Consider the following 16,694-nt stretch of genomic DNA (forward strand, 5'->3'; position numbering starts at 1 on the left):
GAAAAGGAAGTCAACCTTTTGGAATGGTTTAAATTGTGTATAAATACTATAAATATTGAAGTGCGTCAAAAATAGGCATGCAGTCTACTAACTTATACGACTGGTTCATCTTTGGTTCAAAATTATTATTTAGTTATTTACAAACATTAACAACCAGTCTCGTATATTGCCCGGATGAAAACAACAACAGAATTTACTTCCGAAATAAGTATCGTTTATGATTATTGTATCATAACGAGTATTATGTCAAGTTCAATCGGAACATTGAGGTTCTGTTCCAAATGAGGACGCACGACACTAGCGCGTGGGTCGTAATGGGTGTTCTATTTGTATAGTACACTGTTTACCCTCGAAAAACGATCAATACATGAACACAAATATAAACAACTCAAACATGGAGACACAATAAAATATTCACGATAACAGCAATAATACGACATACGTAGACAATTACTTAAACGGCGGAAATCACCAACCGTAGCCCGTGTCAATATAAATCAGTGTACAACTATTTCAAACAACGATGCATCATTTGAGTCAACATATTTTCCCAGAACAAACATCTATTATCAATCTTCGATCAGCTATTATAATATTTTCCATGGTATCACTCATGTATGATTATATAAAATACACTAATAGGTGTTAATTATTACTTGTAAATGTCGTAAAAGTTGTGATCAGACGAGATCCCAGGAGGAGGGCACGTGTACATTTACAAGCTATATAGACGTAGCTGACGATGGAATCGATTCATTGTGTCTTGTTATGAGAAAATTGGGCTTAATGCATGTGCGGAAAGTGTCGTCCGAAATTAGCCTGTACAGTCCGCACAGGCTAATCAGGGACGACACTTTCCGCTTTTATTACATTTTTCGTTTAAATGAAGTCTCTTTTCTCAGCAAAAATCTAGTTAAGGCGGAAAGTGTCGTCCCTGATTTACCTGTGCGGACTGCACAGGCTTATCTGGGACGACACTTAACGCACAAGCATTAAGCCAAGTTTTCTCAGAATACGACTCCATTGAACTTTCCTAACGAAGATACTGATCTTTTCTGGTGGCAAACATTGACCCCATACACAGATTCTTATTCAATTAATTCACTTTTGTATTTCTATTCACCAGATCTGCGTGCAAAACACGGCATTCCAATAAGTCAGTGAACGTAAAAAATGACCAAAACCACAAAAACCATGTTATAACATGGTGTTAATTGGAAAATAATAAATTGCTTATTATGACATGGGGTCATACAGGCCCTCAGTCGCTTAACTGGAAAATGTAGAAACTAATATTATTTGTTCAGTGTGTGCGATGTTTAAGTTTGAACCTATTTATTTTAGCTCGATTGGTTTGAAATAATAAGGTTTATTTGAAACGCTCTCGAGTCCGTTGGATGGGTATTGAACTAGTACTTTGTATCTCTGGGGGAAAAGTAAATAACGGTCCCACAGTTGGGATCAAACCCGTGACCTCCCGATCGCTAGGTGGACACTTGTTCGATGTTTGTGCTAAAACTGTGGCTCTTAACAATTTGTTTACTCGGAATGACAAAGATTGGATATGTTACGAGACAGTATACAACCTAATTACGGTTTTGACTTCATTTTGTTTCATGAGCCTCTAGAGTTGGTCTAATTTTGAACCCGTTATATATATATACACACACACAAATATACATATACATATATACACATACACATATACATGTTCGCAATATACATATATATAATATATACAATGTTTATACAATAAACATAAATATTATTATTTATTATAAGCATTATATGCTGTCTATTAATGTTGCCGACTGGAACGCACTGTCTTTTACATTACATCCGAAAGGTTTCATAGTATTTAGTCTCTTTATCCACAACGCTTCTCTAATTACATGTTCTTGGCGTCCAGCGATATTAAGGGTCTCCAGGACCGAGAAGTACATGTTGTCATCGCAGTGGTTCGAGTCAAAGTGGGTAGTAATGGGCTTTTCTTTATGCAGGCGGACGTCTCGTAAGTGTTCACTCATGCGTTCTCGGATTTGCCTCTCCCACCCCCTGTACGTCGATAATCCAAACTGAGTTGGATAATTCAAACTGAAGATTTTTATTTCGGCCGAAACTGAAACTGAAACCAGGGTTTTTTTCCACTTTTTGGGAAGATAGCCCATGGCTTTGGAATCGGGAATTTTATCGGCATTTTCATGAAATTCGGGAAAATAAATTCATAAGCCTTTTTATTCCAAACGAAACGTCCACCGATTAGGGAAACTAAATTTGATATAACTCTTTATAATCATTCAAATTAAAAGAACAAAATCATATAATACTTTGTTAGATGTAATTAAATTAAAATTGAGATAAAATACGCTTTAGAGACCTCTTTCTTAAAAAAAAATAAAAAAAATATATATATATTAATTTTTTTTGTAAATTGGGAATTTTTTGCCACATTTTGGGGAAAAAGTATACTTTTTGGGATTGGGAACATAGCCGAATTTCGGCTATAAAATCGGGCCAAAAAAACCCTGGAAACTGAAAGGTAGGTGATCATTTTATCATTCCTGCTAATTTAGTAACTATAAGGACGTAATTGTTCTACACATGTGATAATGAATGTCTGACACACACATACGTTTTGAGTTTTGCAATGATTTAATATTTTTCTAGTAAACAACGATAAATTTGTCTTCGGAAAATGCTAATTTTCATGATATGCGACCTATGTGTTGAATTATTTACACGTTAATTGACAAAAAAGCGAACGAAACTGAAACAGATATATGCCAAATTATATCATGAATGTCCTTTAAAATTTTATTCTTAATACCTAGCGTGTTTTTGTGATAAAATCGTGTGCTTGTAGGACGGGTATAAAAGTTTATGGATAATCCAAACTGATATGAAAATTTCTGTGGATAATAACCAAACTCAAAATGGATAATGCACACACTGCGATGTATTGAACATGTTTTCCAAAGACAGGTTGGATATTATTATTTAAAAAAAAAACAATTAATAACCAAAAAAAATCACTCGATGTGTATAATGGAATATAAAAAATACTTTCAACGAACATCAGCAATAATTTATTTGTTATTTATTTAGTGAAATCAATTTCAACGGAACGTGCATATATATACAATTGAGATTATAAGCAAAATAAGCATGCGAATTTTGTATTCTACGTACATAGAGATGACATAACACGTGTCCCTTGGATTTTTAGGATAGCATGAAAAGCATAGAAACTAAAACATGCCCATACTTATTATTTGATCACTTGATTTAAAGGGATTCGAGTCGAAGCTGCAGGTTAAAGTGGCACTCGTTCCGCTGATTCATGTATCTTTCACCATATAAGAGGGTTCGAATATTATTTTAGGCATTCACTGATCTGATTCATTATACATTATATCAGAAAGATTGCATCGAATGGTACACACATATTTAAGGAGCATATCGACGGCTAGTATAGCATTTTACTTTCCGAAATATATTTACACATTGAAAAGAACATATTAAATAATATCTCGATACACAGACATTAATATGAAAAATCTTCTGTAAATTATGTATTTTGAAATTAAAATACGTTTTCCCCGTGACCTTTTTCGCCGGCGCGGGAAAATTGAAGTAGTAGTAAAATATTTACGAGTGAATTGTACAGTACCCCACTATGCGCATGCTCACTGACGATAAACGACTTGTAACGGTATTTTAGCATAGGAAGCTTGCGAGTTCTATATGGAATGACTTTATTGAAACCTTGGTGGGAATTACGGAATCCGGATAGTGCCATCTATTATCTCGCCTTTCTTTCATCATGGACGACACACGATACACGATATTTTGCGCGACAGTCGCGGCGACGCACGATATTTTGCGCGACAGTCGCGGCGACGCACGATATATTTAACAGTCGCTCTTTTATATGATATATCTCGCCCTTTGAGCACGACCGTCGCCCTTTGAACAAGACCGTCGCCCTTTATGAACGCGACCGTCGCCCTATTATACTGCGAGAAATCGCCCTTTTAGAACGCGACAGTCGCCCTTTTATAGGCAATATCTCGCATAAAATGGCGACGGTCGCGCTCATAAGGGCGACGGTCGTGTTTATAGGGCGACGGTCGTGTTCAAAGGGCGAGGTATTGCATTTAAAAGGGCGACTGTTGCACAAGGGCGATATTTCGTGTTAAATGTATTGTGCGTTGCCGCGACTGTCGCGCAAAATATCGTTTATCGTGTGTCGCCCTTGATGAAACAAGGGCGAGATTATAGATGTCACTAACCGAATTCCGTAGGGAATAATATTTGTGGACTTTTAACTATTTTTATTTCCGATTTCATCAATTACGTATTATTCCTTCCGATTTTATGTTAATAACATTTGGACTTTTTGTTATTTTGAATATTTGATATTACATTATATAGGGAAATACCGTCGATTCGCTCCTTTAAACTGGTGGCAAATAGTTTTAGCAGCCGGGGCGATGTGCTGGCACTATGATTAACTTTTTCTATCACTTTGATAATGCCATTTTCAATAGTGAGTTGCTTATGTTGTTCATGTATGTTTTGTGGAGTAATATCAGCATATATTTTTGTCCGATAACCGAATTTGCCGGTTGTTTCATCTAAGGTGAGATTTCTAATTTTTTATTTTCTACGTAATGGTTAGTTGTGTTATGGATTAGTATTTCTTTCAGGCATTTAGAGGACTCTGTACAATAACATCTATAGTTTTCCATTATCTTCTGTTGTTCCTGAAAAGAAAACTAAATCATGTTTTTATTATGATTGTTTAACAATGTGCTACAATGCGTTTGTTGTCAAATAAATATCGAAATATTTTCAAGAGTGGTCATTTTACATAGATCTTTACCAAAAAACGACTTGCAGTTTGGTCATTATCCATCGACTTCCTAATGATAGTTTGGACTTATCCATACACTAGTTAGGTCATTATCCAATTTGGATATTCTTGTTCCAAACAAGTACGAATACATGTATATTGCGTTTTCGAGCATTTACGCCAACCAATTTTGTTACATACATATATGAAAGGTAATACATAAGTCCAGGCATTAAAACATTAAAAACAGTCGATTATAATTGTTTTGGGCCTAAAACTTTTGACAATTTCATTTACTTTCTCCAGATTTTCAAACATATTCATTTTATTTCGACGTAATTGTTTTTAATTGTTATGGGTTTATTAGCGAATTGTATCCGGCAAATAACATTTTATCAAAAAGGAACGTTTATTATGTCACAACTTACCTTAAATAAACGTGTTGTTAGAAATAAATGACAGGAGTCTTTATTTCTGTAGCCATTTTTTCTTCAGTTTGAATTATCCTACTCAGTTTTGATTATTGACGTACAGGGGGTGTCTCCGTCTCCCCAACATAAACAACACACTCGCACTTGTTGCATCCTATAATGTATATCACGTTTCTCATGCGACAAGGTAACATTTTTGCATGTGCTGTAAGTAATTTTACCGTCTGTGTCTTGAATGTCACATGTTGTCCGTTTGTTACAGCACGTGCAGTTTGCCTCAATATATGTGGGTGTATCACAGGTTTCTGTCCCTACGGTATGCTACTAAAGGCGTTAATTTAATGTTGCTGTGTAAATGGCATCGACATTTCCAGACGAATGCATAAAGGCTATTGTTTCAACGTTTGGCAGAAGGCAAAATCATGGCTAACATTTTTTGCAATTCTTTGTTACAAAACTTGATATCATGTTCAATCTAACACTCGCTTTTGAAACCCCGCGGTGGATTGAAATAGTTTCCGCATTATGGATTATGTTAATTTTTATCCTCGGAATCGCTCTGAACGGACTTACCATCGGTGTTTTCTTGAAAAATCGAAAAATGATAAACGAAAAGATGTTTTTCAACATAGCAATTTTCGTCAACGGTTTTATTACTTACGTGTTTTGGATTTGTACCCGTGATTATAGCGGAGTTTTCGGGTCACTGGTTCGTGCACATGTCAGAGGCCTCTTGTGTCTACGAAGCGTTCGTCAACTATTACTTCGGCACATCGTCCATGTTCTACCACGTATGTATCACCATTAGACGTTACCTGGGTATAGTGGCTTTGCCACTCAATAACGCCCCTATCGAGAAATGGCGCGTCGCTCTAGCTTTTGCGGGGTGCCAACTCCTCTCGCTGGTTCTCGCGGTCTCGCCGCTGCTCGGATTCGGGTCTTATGGGCTCGAGGCGCACGGAACCAGCTGCGGACTCGCCTTAAACGACAGAAGCAGCACCGGCAAGGCTTATCTGATCGGGATAGGAACAGTGTGCTACGCCCTACCTGTGACTATCACGAGCATCTTCTACGTGCTGATCATCAAAACGATAAGGGTACTTGATTGTGCATTATTATTTTTCTGTTGGTAGCAAAAATTTCTAAAGCGATTGATATATTACTTAAAGAGGCATTTTCACGATTTTTTAAATTGACAAAATTGAAAAAAAAATGTTTCAGATTACCAAATTTTCGTTGTAGTTATGATATCAATGCGGAAACAGTAATACTAAACATGTACCAGGCTCTTAAATATCCATTACATGCATCTTTTGACGATTTAAAAACCATAACATTTTTAAGCGTTGTAACGCGAAACAATTGAATTTTTCGGAGAGTTCTTTTGTTGTCGTTATATTTGTGATTCTACGAGGATTGCTTTTATACATAAGTTATTGTATGAGCACGAATGGTCGAAGCGATAGACTTTTACTCCAGGCGTCAGTGGTTGGAACCCAATTGATGGTTGCTTTTTTACTTTAATTTTACCGTTTTCTTGTTCTTTTTTAACTGGAACTTTTATCCAATGTTTACATTTATCAATATAAAGCATTTAATGACAGACATCAATACATGCCAAAATCTGTGAAAAGGACCCTTTAAAATATGCCATCGACAAGAAGTGTAAATGAGCACACAAACACGTTTCACTCGCAAGCGTTTCATTTAAGCCTGAGTAGTGTGTGAATATGAATAACTGCCATGCGGGTGACAAACACACTCCAGCAATGTTGGTCACATTTGCGGACACACCTCTTAGACATTTATCCATCACAGTTTGAACTTTGCCTTAGAAGCCTTGCTGTCCAAACACTTAACAATATAAAAACTTTGAGAGCGTTCTTTTGATTTCCCCCATAGACACAAAGTATTGGTTTTAGTCTATGCAATCGGGCTTAAATAAATAGGTTTAAACTAAATCATTGACAATTCTATTCAAGGTACAGCAGTCGACAGTTCGAGTGATGCTCGCTTCGAGCAAACATGCGAAAAAAAGAAAACAAGAAGAGGTGCATCTTGTTATAACTTCATTGGGCTTAGTCTGTAAGTTTACCTTTTCGCTTGCTCAGCATGACATTGCGTTTGTTTTGATATTTTTCAAAATATGTTTCACCGTGTCTTTATTAAGATTTAATCTACTTACACTTTTCATTAAACACGTTTTGCTGATCTAACCAGTGCTAGACACACATGCTATTACTGACTAATGTCAGTGACTGACAACCACACTTGAGCAGCGTAATGAGAAAATGGGTCTAAAGCCATATTTGCATCTGCGCAGTCTGGTCTGGAGCCACCCTGACCGTAAATGGGTCCACAAAACATTGCGTGACTTCTTAGCCAAGAGGGATAACCTCTGACCGGACCCATTTTCACATGACGCGGCTCACTTCAGGTATGGAGCAATTATTTAATGACTTATCACCACACAAGGTATGCGCTGAAATATACATTTCTCCGAAAACTGAATTATTTTAGTGTAGGCAAATAATAAATCAATTATAAGACCATATTATCAATTCAAAGCACACGTAGTTATCCAATCATGCTATAATGGAAATTTAATCGAATGGTTCAATCTTTCTTTATTTCATTCATAAGCATTAGACCAACAGATCGGTGTTTATTTCTCAATTAACAGCAACAAATGGAAAACTTATTTTCGAAAAAAAATCATCACGGGCATTGGTCGTACCCTGGGCACCAAACGGCCGATTTAGAAATTAATACCCTGTTCATCGTCTGGTCGATTTCCAAATTATATCAATACGGTTTCAGTGGCCGCATGGCTAAATTATGAATTGCAATACAATATTTCAGTGGCATTCGTTGTGTCTTGGACGCCTTACGGAATCGTGTCATTCTACACGGTATTCGGAAACCCGGACACCATTAATCCGATCATATCCCGCATGTCCGCATGGTTCGCTAAGTCGGTGGTTGTCTGGAATCCGATAATATATGCCCTACTGAGCAAAAGCTTTCGCCAGAAAGCGGTGCAGTTGGTGCGCTGTAGCGACGCTTCGTATGTGGCCACTCGGCCGCAGAAAGCCACGGAGTTAGGGTGTGCCACGGCTGAAAGCGACTGCACAATCCGACCAACGCGAGCAATCAACGGAAATATTCTGTAGTAAGGTGCGTGTTTATGTTACTCTTGTTGTCGTCGATTTTGTAACTTTCAGCCCGACATTGTAAGTCGTACAACCATGCGAAGTTGATTTTGTGTTAAACGTCTACGTGTGAATTTATTAAAAACGTGTGGCTGGGGCACGACCAACTCAATCAGTTTCTAACTGGCCCACTCATTTTAATAAAATAGATTATTAGCTCCACTGGCCAGAGGCCAGCGGGGCTTATGTCATGGCCCTGTGTCCGTCGTGCGTGCGTGCGTGCGTTAACTTTTCCTTAAAACATCTTCTTCTCCTAAACTACTGGTCCAATTCTGATGAAATTTCACAGAAATGTTCCTGTGGTAAACCTCTTTCAAATTTGTTCAAATTATGCCCCTTGGGTTAAATTTAACCCTGCCCGGGAGTCACAAAAATGAAAATTTGCTTATATAAGGCCTACTTTGTGAAAGCTTTCAAAATCTTCTCGTCCATAATCATTGGGCCTAGGGCTATCAAACTTGGTATGTAGAGACATCTCTAATAGTCCTCTACCAAATTTCTTCAAAATATGCCCACGGGGTCAAATTTGACCCTGCCCCGGGGGTCACAAAATTGAACATATGCTTATATAAGGCCTATTTTGTTAAACTTTCAAAATCTTCTCGTCTGTAACAATTGGGCCTAGGGCTATCAAATTTGGTATGTAGAGACATCTAATAGTCCTCTACCAAATTTCTTCAAATTATGCCCCTGGGGTCAAATTTGACCCTGCCCCGGAGGTCACAAAATTAAACATATGCTTATATAAGGCCTATTTTGTGAAAACTTTCAAAATCGTCTCTTCCATAACCATTGGGCCTAGGTCTATCAAATTTGGTATGAAGAGACATCTAATAGTCCTCTACAAAATTCCTTCAAATTATGCCCCTGAGTTCAAATTTGACCCTGCCCCGGGGGTCACAAAATTGAACATATGCTTATATAAGGCCTATTTTGTGAAAACTTTCATAATCTTATTGTCCATAACCATTGTGCCTAGTGCTATCAAATTTGGTATGTAGAGACATGTAATAGTCCTTTACCAAATTTTTTCAAATTATGCCCCTGGGGTCAAATTTGACCCTGCCCCGTGGGTCACAAAATTGAACATATGCTTATATATTGCCTATTTTGTGAAAACTTTCAAAATCTCCTCATTCATAACCATTAGGCCTAGGGCTATAAAATTTGGTATGTAGAGACATCTAATAGTCCTTTACCAAATTTCTTCAAATTATGCACCTGGGGTTAAATTTGACTATGCCCCGGGGGTCACAAAATTGAACAAATGCTTATATAACGCCTATTTTGTGAAAACTTTCAAAATCGACTCGCCCATAACCATTGGGCATAGGGCTATCAAATTTGGTATTTAGAGACATCTAATAGTCCTCTACCAAATTTCTTCAAATTATGCCCCTGGGGTTAAATTTGACCCTGCCCCGGGGGTCACAAAATTGAACATATGCTTATATAAGGCCTATTTTGTGAAAACTTTCAAAATCTTCTCGTCCATAACCATTGGGCCTAGGTCTATCAAATTTGGTATGTTAAAACATCTAATAGTCCTCTACCAAATTTTTTAAATTATGCCTCTGGGGTCAAATTTGACCCTGCCCCGGGGGTCACAAAATTGAACATATTCTTATATAAGGCCTATTTTGTGAAAACTTTCAAAATCTTCTCGTCCATAACCATTGGGCCTATGGCTATCAAATTTGGTATGTAGAGACATCGAATAGTCCTCTACCAAATATCTTCAAATTATGACCCTGGGGTCAAATTTGATCCTGCCCCGGGGGTCACAAAATTGAACATATGCTTATATAAGGCCTATTTTGTGAAAACTTTCAAAATCTTCTCGTCCATAACCATTGAGCCTAGGTCTATCAAATTTGGTATATAGAGACATCTAATAGTCCTTTACCAAATTTTTTTCAAATTATGCCCCTGGGGTTAAATTTGACCCTGCCCCGGGGGTCACACAATTGAACATATGCGTTTATAAGGCCTATTTTGTGAAAACTTAAAAAATCTTTCTGTCCATAACCATTGGGCCTAGCGCTTTCAAATTTGGTATGTAGTGACATCTTACAGTCCTCTACCAAATTTGTTCAAATTTTATCCCTGGGGTCTAATTTAAACCTGCTCGGGGGGTCACAAAATTGAACATATGCTTATATATTGCCTATTTTGTGAAAACTTAAAAAAATTCTTGTCCATAACCATTAGGCCTAGGGCTACACAATTTGGTATGTAGTGACATTGTATAGTCCTGCACTTAGTTTGTTCAAATTATGCCCCAGGAGTCAAATTTGACCCTGCCCTGGGGGCAACAAAATCGATTATATGCATATATAGTGCCTATTTCGTGAAAACTTTAAAAATGCTCTTGTCCTTAACCATAAGGCATCGGGCTACCAAATTTGGTATGTAGTGACATCTTACAGTTCTCTACCAAGTTTGTTCAAATTATGCCCCCTGGCGTAAACTTTGACCCTGCCCGGGGAGTCACAAAACTGAACATACGCTTATATGGGTCCTATTTTGTGAAAACTTTAAAAATCTTCTTGTCCATAACCATTGGGCATATGGCTACCAATTTGGTATGTAGTGACATCTTATAAATCTCTACCAAATTTGTTCAAATAATGCCTCTGGGGTCAACTTTGACCCTGCCCTGGGGGGTCACAAAATTGAATAAACACTTATAAAGCGCCTATTTTGTGAAATCTTTAAAAATCCTCTTGTTGAAAACCATTCAGACTATGGCTGCCAAATTTGGTATGCAGTAACATCTGATAGTCCTCTACCAAATTTGTTCAAATTATGCCCTTTGGCTCTAATTTAACCCTGACCCGCGGGTCACAAAATTGAACATTATATACGCTTATATCCTGCTTATTTTGTGAAAACTTAAAATATTCTTGTCCCTAACTCTAGGACCTAGGGCTACCATATTTTGTATGTACATGTAGTGAGATAAAGTAGTCCTCTACAAAGTTTGCTCAAATTATGCCCCTGGGGTTAAATCTGACCAAGCCCAGGGGGTCACAAAAGTGTACATGTGCTTAAATAGGGGCTATATTTAAGTATTTGCACATGCAGAGAATATTTGTTTCAGCCTTTTTTCAGCAGTGAGGCGATACAGGGCCATCATGGCCCTCTTGTTAAAGTTTCGTCCGAAAATTAAAGGACTTTTAATATAGAATTAAATGGGCATGACCTTTAAAATATAAGTTACTGATTGAAAATGTGTGTAATTTAAATTGATCTTCATTAAGGCAAATTTTGAACGGCGAAGATTGATGATGGAAAGTGTGAAACACATGTGAGAATCATCATTATCATCCTCATAATTGTTGTCATCGTCATCAACCTCCACCTCATCATCATCATTATCATCTTCATCAGCAGCAGCATCGTCGTCGACGTCGTCGTCTTATTTTTATCATCATCTTCATCGCAATTATATATCAGCATCATCGACAGTCAATATGTATCGTCATCTTTATGTGAGTGTGTGAGTGCGCATGTGTGATAAATGGCGGCATTACATTTACGAGACGTGTAAAGTGTTTGAAATTTACTTGATATGTGTAAAGTAACAAATCAGTGACCAACCCGACCAAAATAATTATGTAGGGATTCCACTAACATCCAAACAAGCTGTTTCTCTAAAAAAAATACAATAGTATTGAACGAGCGTCTAAAGTTCATGGGCCGATGACTTTGAGGACTATCCAAATACACATTAATGTAAAGATAGGAACATACTGCTACAGGCTAATACATTTAGGAATTGAAAGCAAATTACTATCTATTTTACGGTCAATGTATAGTGAAGTCATACTTTGTGAAAACAATATAGGAACATTGTCTTTTTTATGGCAACCTCGGCTTATTTAAGACGAGGATAACCTCGCCGATCTGTTTTTCCCTTTTTCCTGGTTTGAATATAGATGATATTGTGTTGATTTTACTATTATTTGCTGATGACATGGCTATTTTTTTGGCAAGTCACCTGCTGAAGCTCAAACACATTTATATATCTTAAACTTATATTGCAATTCTTGGGGTTTAATGTGAACACTGCAAAAACGAAAATAATGGTCTTTCGGAAGAGAGGTGGATTAAAAGAAAACGAAAAATGGGTATACAATGGTAATGATGTTGACGTTGTTGATAAACTTACCGGTAACTATTTAGGAACAGTATTGGATTATACTGGAAGTTTTAAACTAAACCAGGAGCATTTTGTTGGTAAAGCCCTTAAGGCCATGAGTACATTATTGTCTAAATGCAATTAATTTGACATAAAACCGAAAATATTTCGCCAGTTGATCGACTCTATTGTGGGTTCTATATTAAATTATGCTTCAGAAGTATGGGGCTATACGAAGTCCGATGATTTAGAACGTATACATATGAAATTTTGCAAACGCTTTCTACAAGTGAAAATAAATACATGTAATGTAGTGTAATAGGCAGTGGGAGCAGTGGTCTAATGGTATGACGCTGGCTTAGGGATCGTGAGGTCCCGGGTTCGAATCCCGCCCTGACCACTGGAATTTCCTTGAGCAAGAAATTTATCCCACATGTGCTCCTCTCCACCCAGGTGTATAAATGGGTACCTGTGAGGGAAATAAGCCAATGTGCCGTGGTTGCATACTGCGCCAAGATGTTAACGGACGACTTATGACCTAGTGATCGGGGAAAAATGTAAAGCGCCTTTGAACGCACATCTCGAGTATGAAAAGGGCGCTATATGAATTTAAAAATAAAATAAAAAAATACATGTAATTTGCTGTTTATGTAGAATTGTGTAGATATCCATGTGTATGAAAACAGGTCTGTTAAAATTATTAAATATTGGTTTAAAGTTATGAATATAAGATAAAGATAAAGATAATATTATAATGCACACTGTGTACAAACAAGCCTTGAGCGATTGTAATAAAGGTTATTCAAACTGGGTCTTAAATGTCAAGAACATGTTAAATAATGTTTGATATGGTTAGGTTTTTGAAAATCCAAACGTTGTACATGTTGATAGTTTTATAAGCGAGTTCAAATGTAGACTTGTTGACAAGTTTAAACAAGAGTGGTACGGTAAAATTAATAATAGTACTGTATTATATATGTATAAAGTTTTTAAAGATTGACTTCCTAGACATCCGAGATTAACTTTTGTAAGATTAAGAGTCTCTGCACATACTTTGAGAATCCAAACCGGTAGATACGCCAAAATAACATGCCACGAAATGAACGTTATTGTTTATGTTATAATGACTTGGATTTAGAAGATGAATGCCAGTATATGCCGATGTTACACTGATTAAAGGAAAAAAATATAAGCCGGATATTTTATATAAAACCATCTGTATATAAATTCCTTAGGTTATTAGTTCCATGTGACAAAACAGTTATTTATAATGTATGTAAATATATCAAACTTATATAATAGAAGCTCTTGTGATAAGATTCTTATATGCGATTCTAAATAATTCAGTTCAATAATTTCATTACCGCTTTGATAGTTTATTAGTATGTGTATTCGTAAATGTCTGTTTTATGTTATTAAATGTTATTTTGATATACCTAGTTACGTGACAGAAAATAATATGTTTACCTTAGTATGAAGACGATGCACTTGTGTATAAGTCTGAATAAACTGTCTGTCTGTCTGTCTGTCTGTTTGTCTTTCTGTTTGTCTGTCTTGTCTGTCGGTCGGTCGGTCGGTCTGCCTACCTGTCTGTCTGTCTGTCTGTCGTCCGTCCGTCCGTCCGTCGGTCCGTCCGTCTGTATGTCTGTCTGTCTGTCTAAATGATGTCAAAACATGCAAGTACAATAACATATAGAAACGGGTAATAATATTAACTAACTCGCTATTTGTTTTATTGCTGTATCCGTTTCGGAATCTGAAGACGGCTTATACAACTCCCACAAAAGTCTTCATTCATATTGTCAAAAATGGAATTAAACAGTAAATAACGAAAATAAACTTACGTCGTGATCTTTCGACAAGGGAGGAGGGATTTGTGTAGATGACAAATTGTTTAAGCATTAGCAAGAAGTTGAGGTCGTTTACTCGTTCAACGATTTAGGGATTGTGTTAACCAGCGGTAGGTCATTCACATTAGTTACGAAAATCACTAACCGGAAAAGTGCCCCTTGTTTTCGTAGCTAGTGCAACTGACAAACCGCTGGTATACACAATCCCTAAAACATTGGAAAAATGTATATAACCATTTACGGAAAGAATATATTCTAAAACATGTATATACCTCACATGAGTATGCTCAAGAATATTAGTTAAATGCAAGGCGAAAACAAATAAACTATTTATAAAAAACAACAACAATATACTGTCATAAAACTTGCAAGTTAGAGACATATTAACGAATACAGCTTACAATTATACATTCGGTAGTTTACAAAGTACTTGTATAACAATTGTTGATATATCATAGTCTTCTTGGATGGTTATGTACAATGTATGTGTATGTTCTTCACAATATTTTGAATGCATTGTTTAATTGTTGATTTCTTATTTATGTAGCATGTATATCGAACGATATTATTTAATGTATAATGAAAAAAATCAAACCCCATATGTCATGTATAATTTCTCAAATGTAAACGCGCTAATGATTCTGTACTTATATCAATATATCAATAGTAGAAATGTATACTTAAAATCAAAAATATATCATGTCATGTATCTTTTTATTTTATTTTTATCAAACAATTACCTTGTAATTTTTCAGTTGAATTAATATTCTGTTCTGTTAATGCTCTTTCATTACAAATGACATGCAGATGAAAGCAGCAAAGTTCACATATCACGGACTTTGTTGATTTTTGGCGCACACGATATTTTTGTTGTGCAAATTATCCACCTCAGTCATAGCAGATATATTTTAGAAAAACTATAAATGAAAAAATAAAAAAATATATGACCTGTCAATACACAACTTATTTATTAGAATTTGATGAAATATAATCTATAACAATGTTTAAGTGATACTACCTTTGTATCTTCTTCGTTAACTTCTATTCTTATCTCAGTATTTGATGGATAACAGTCATTAACAATATTACAGTAATGAAACTTATGTTTTACTTTAACTTCTATCATAACCTCATTTTCATATCTTTTGTAATCCATGTATTGCACTTGTTTTATTTTGTAAATGGCTAAAAAGCATTGCTTATTTAAGAGCTAATAAAAGATCTTCTCATTGTTGTTGTTGTTATATCGTAAATAACCCAGGCTTCGAAGCCATACGTGATCATAAGTGTAAACCTTTAGTCGAAAATCGGCAATTTAGTTGTAATATCTTGTTTGATTCTGCTGAATAATGAAAAACAGGTGATTATGCTTAGAGAGCCTACTTATTCAGTGCTTCGATCGCACGTTTAAGTGAACCGATGTAGATTTTTTTTAATGTAACTCAGTAGTACATATTTAAAAATAAATGTGTATAATATTAGCCGTGTTTTGTGAAAAAGGGGTTTAATGAATGTGCGTAAAATGTCGTCCCTGTGCAGTCCGCATATGCTAATCAGGGACGACACTTTCCGCATAAACTAAATTTTTGCTAAGAAGAGACTTTATTTGAAAAGAAAATTTCATAAACGTGGAAAGTGTCGTCCCTGATTAGCCTGTGCGGACTGCACAGGCTAATCTGGAATGACACTTTACGCACATGCATTAAATCCTCTTTTCACAGAGCATGGTTCATATGTATTAAAACCGGTCCGGTGCACTCATTTGATAGAGCTTTAGACTACAATTTGGAGACTTCGTGTAATGGAGGGCTTACGCACAAACGAATCCAAATCTTGACCAAAACCCATTGGCGAGTCTTAGTATTACCAAATAAGAAAGGTTGGCAACTGAAAAATTGTGGAATGCATCGATTGCAGCCACGGTTAGCATGCCGGCTGAGTTGCTAATGACAGACTTGGAAAAAAAATTACTATCGCAGCAAAGTAATTCCAGTGGAATATTTTTCAGAATGTTATGTTGCTAATGAAGTCCTTGGATGAGTTTTGTTATTTATTTGCAGCAAAACAGTAGAAATTTAAGTTTTTCAGAGAGTTTGACACGAATATGTTTGGTATTTATCGGTACTTCTATTTGTAAGTCAGCGTTGTATTTATGCACATAATATGCTTATACAAGTATAATCGTATAGCAAATATGTACAT

The 16,694-nt window shown here is 36.2% G+C and overlaps 1 protein-coding gene across 1 annotated transcript; it reads left to right on the forward strand.

The window, feature by feature from the left end:
* The first annotated feature begins 6,005 nt into the window (after positions 1-6,005).
* On the forward strand, positions 6,006-8,459 carry LOC127872625 (opsin-VA-like). Its single transcript, XM_052415955.1, has 3 exons — positions 6,006-6,383; positions 7,269-7,371; positions 8,149-8,459. Exons 1-3 carry the CDS (start codon positions 6,006-6,008, stop codon positions 8,457-8,459), a joined length of 792 nt encoding a protein of 263 aa, XP_052271915.1.
* The last annotated feature ends 8,235 nt before the right edge of the window (positions 8,460-16,694 follow it).

This window comes from Dreissena polymorpha, chromosome 3, assembly GCF_020536995.1.
Source record: "Dreissena polymorpha isolate Duluth1 chromosome 3, UMN_Dpol_1.0, whole genome shotgun sequence".
NCBI lineage: Eukaryota > Metazoa > Mollusca > Bivalvia > Myida > Dreissenidae > Dreissena > Dreissena polymorpha.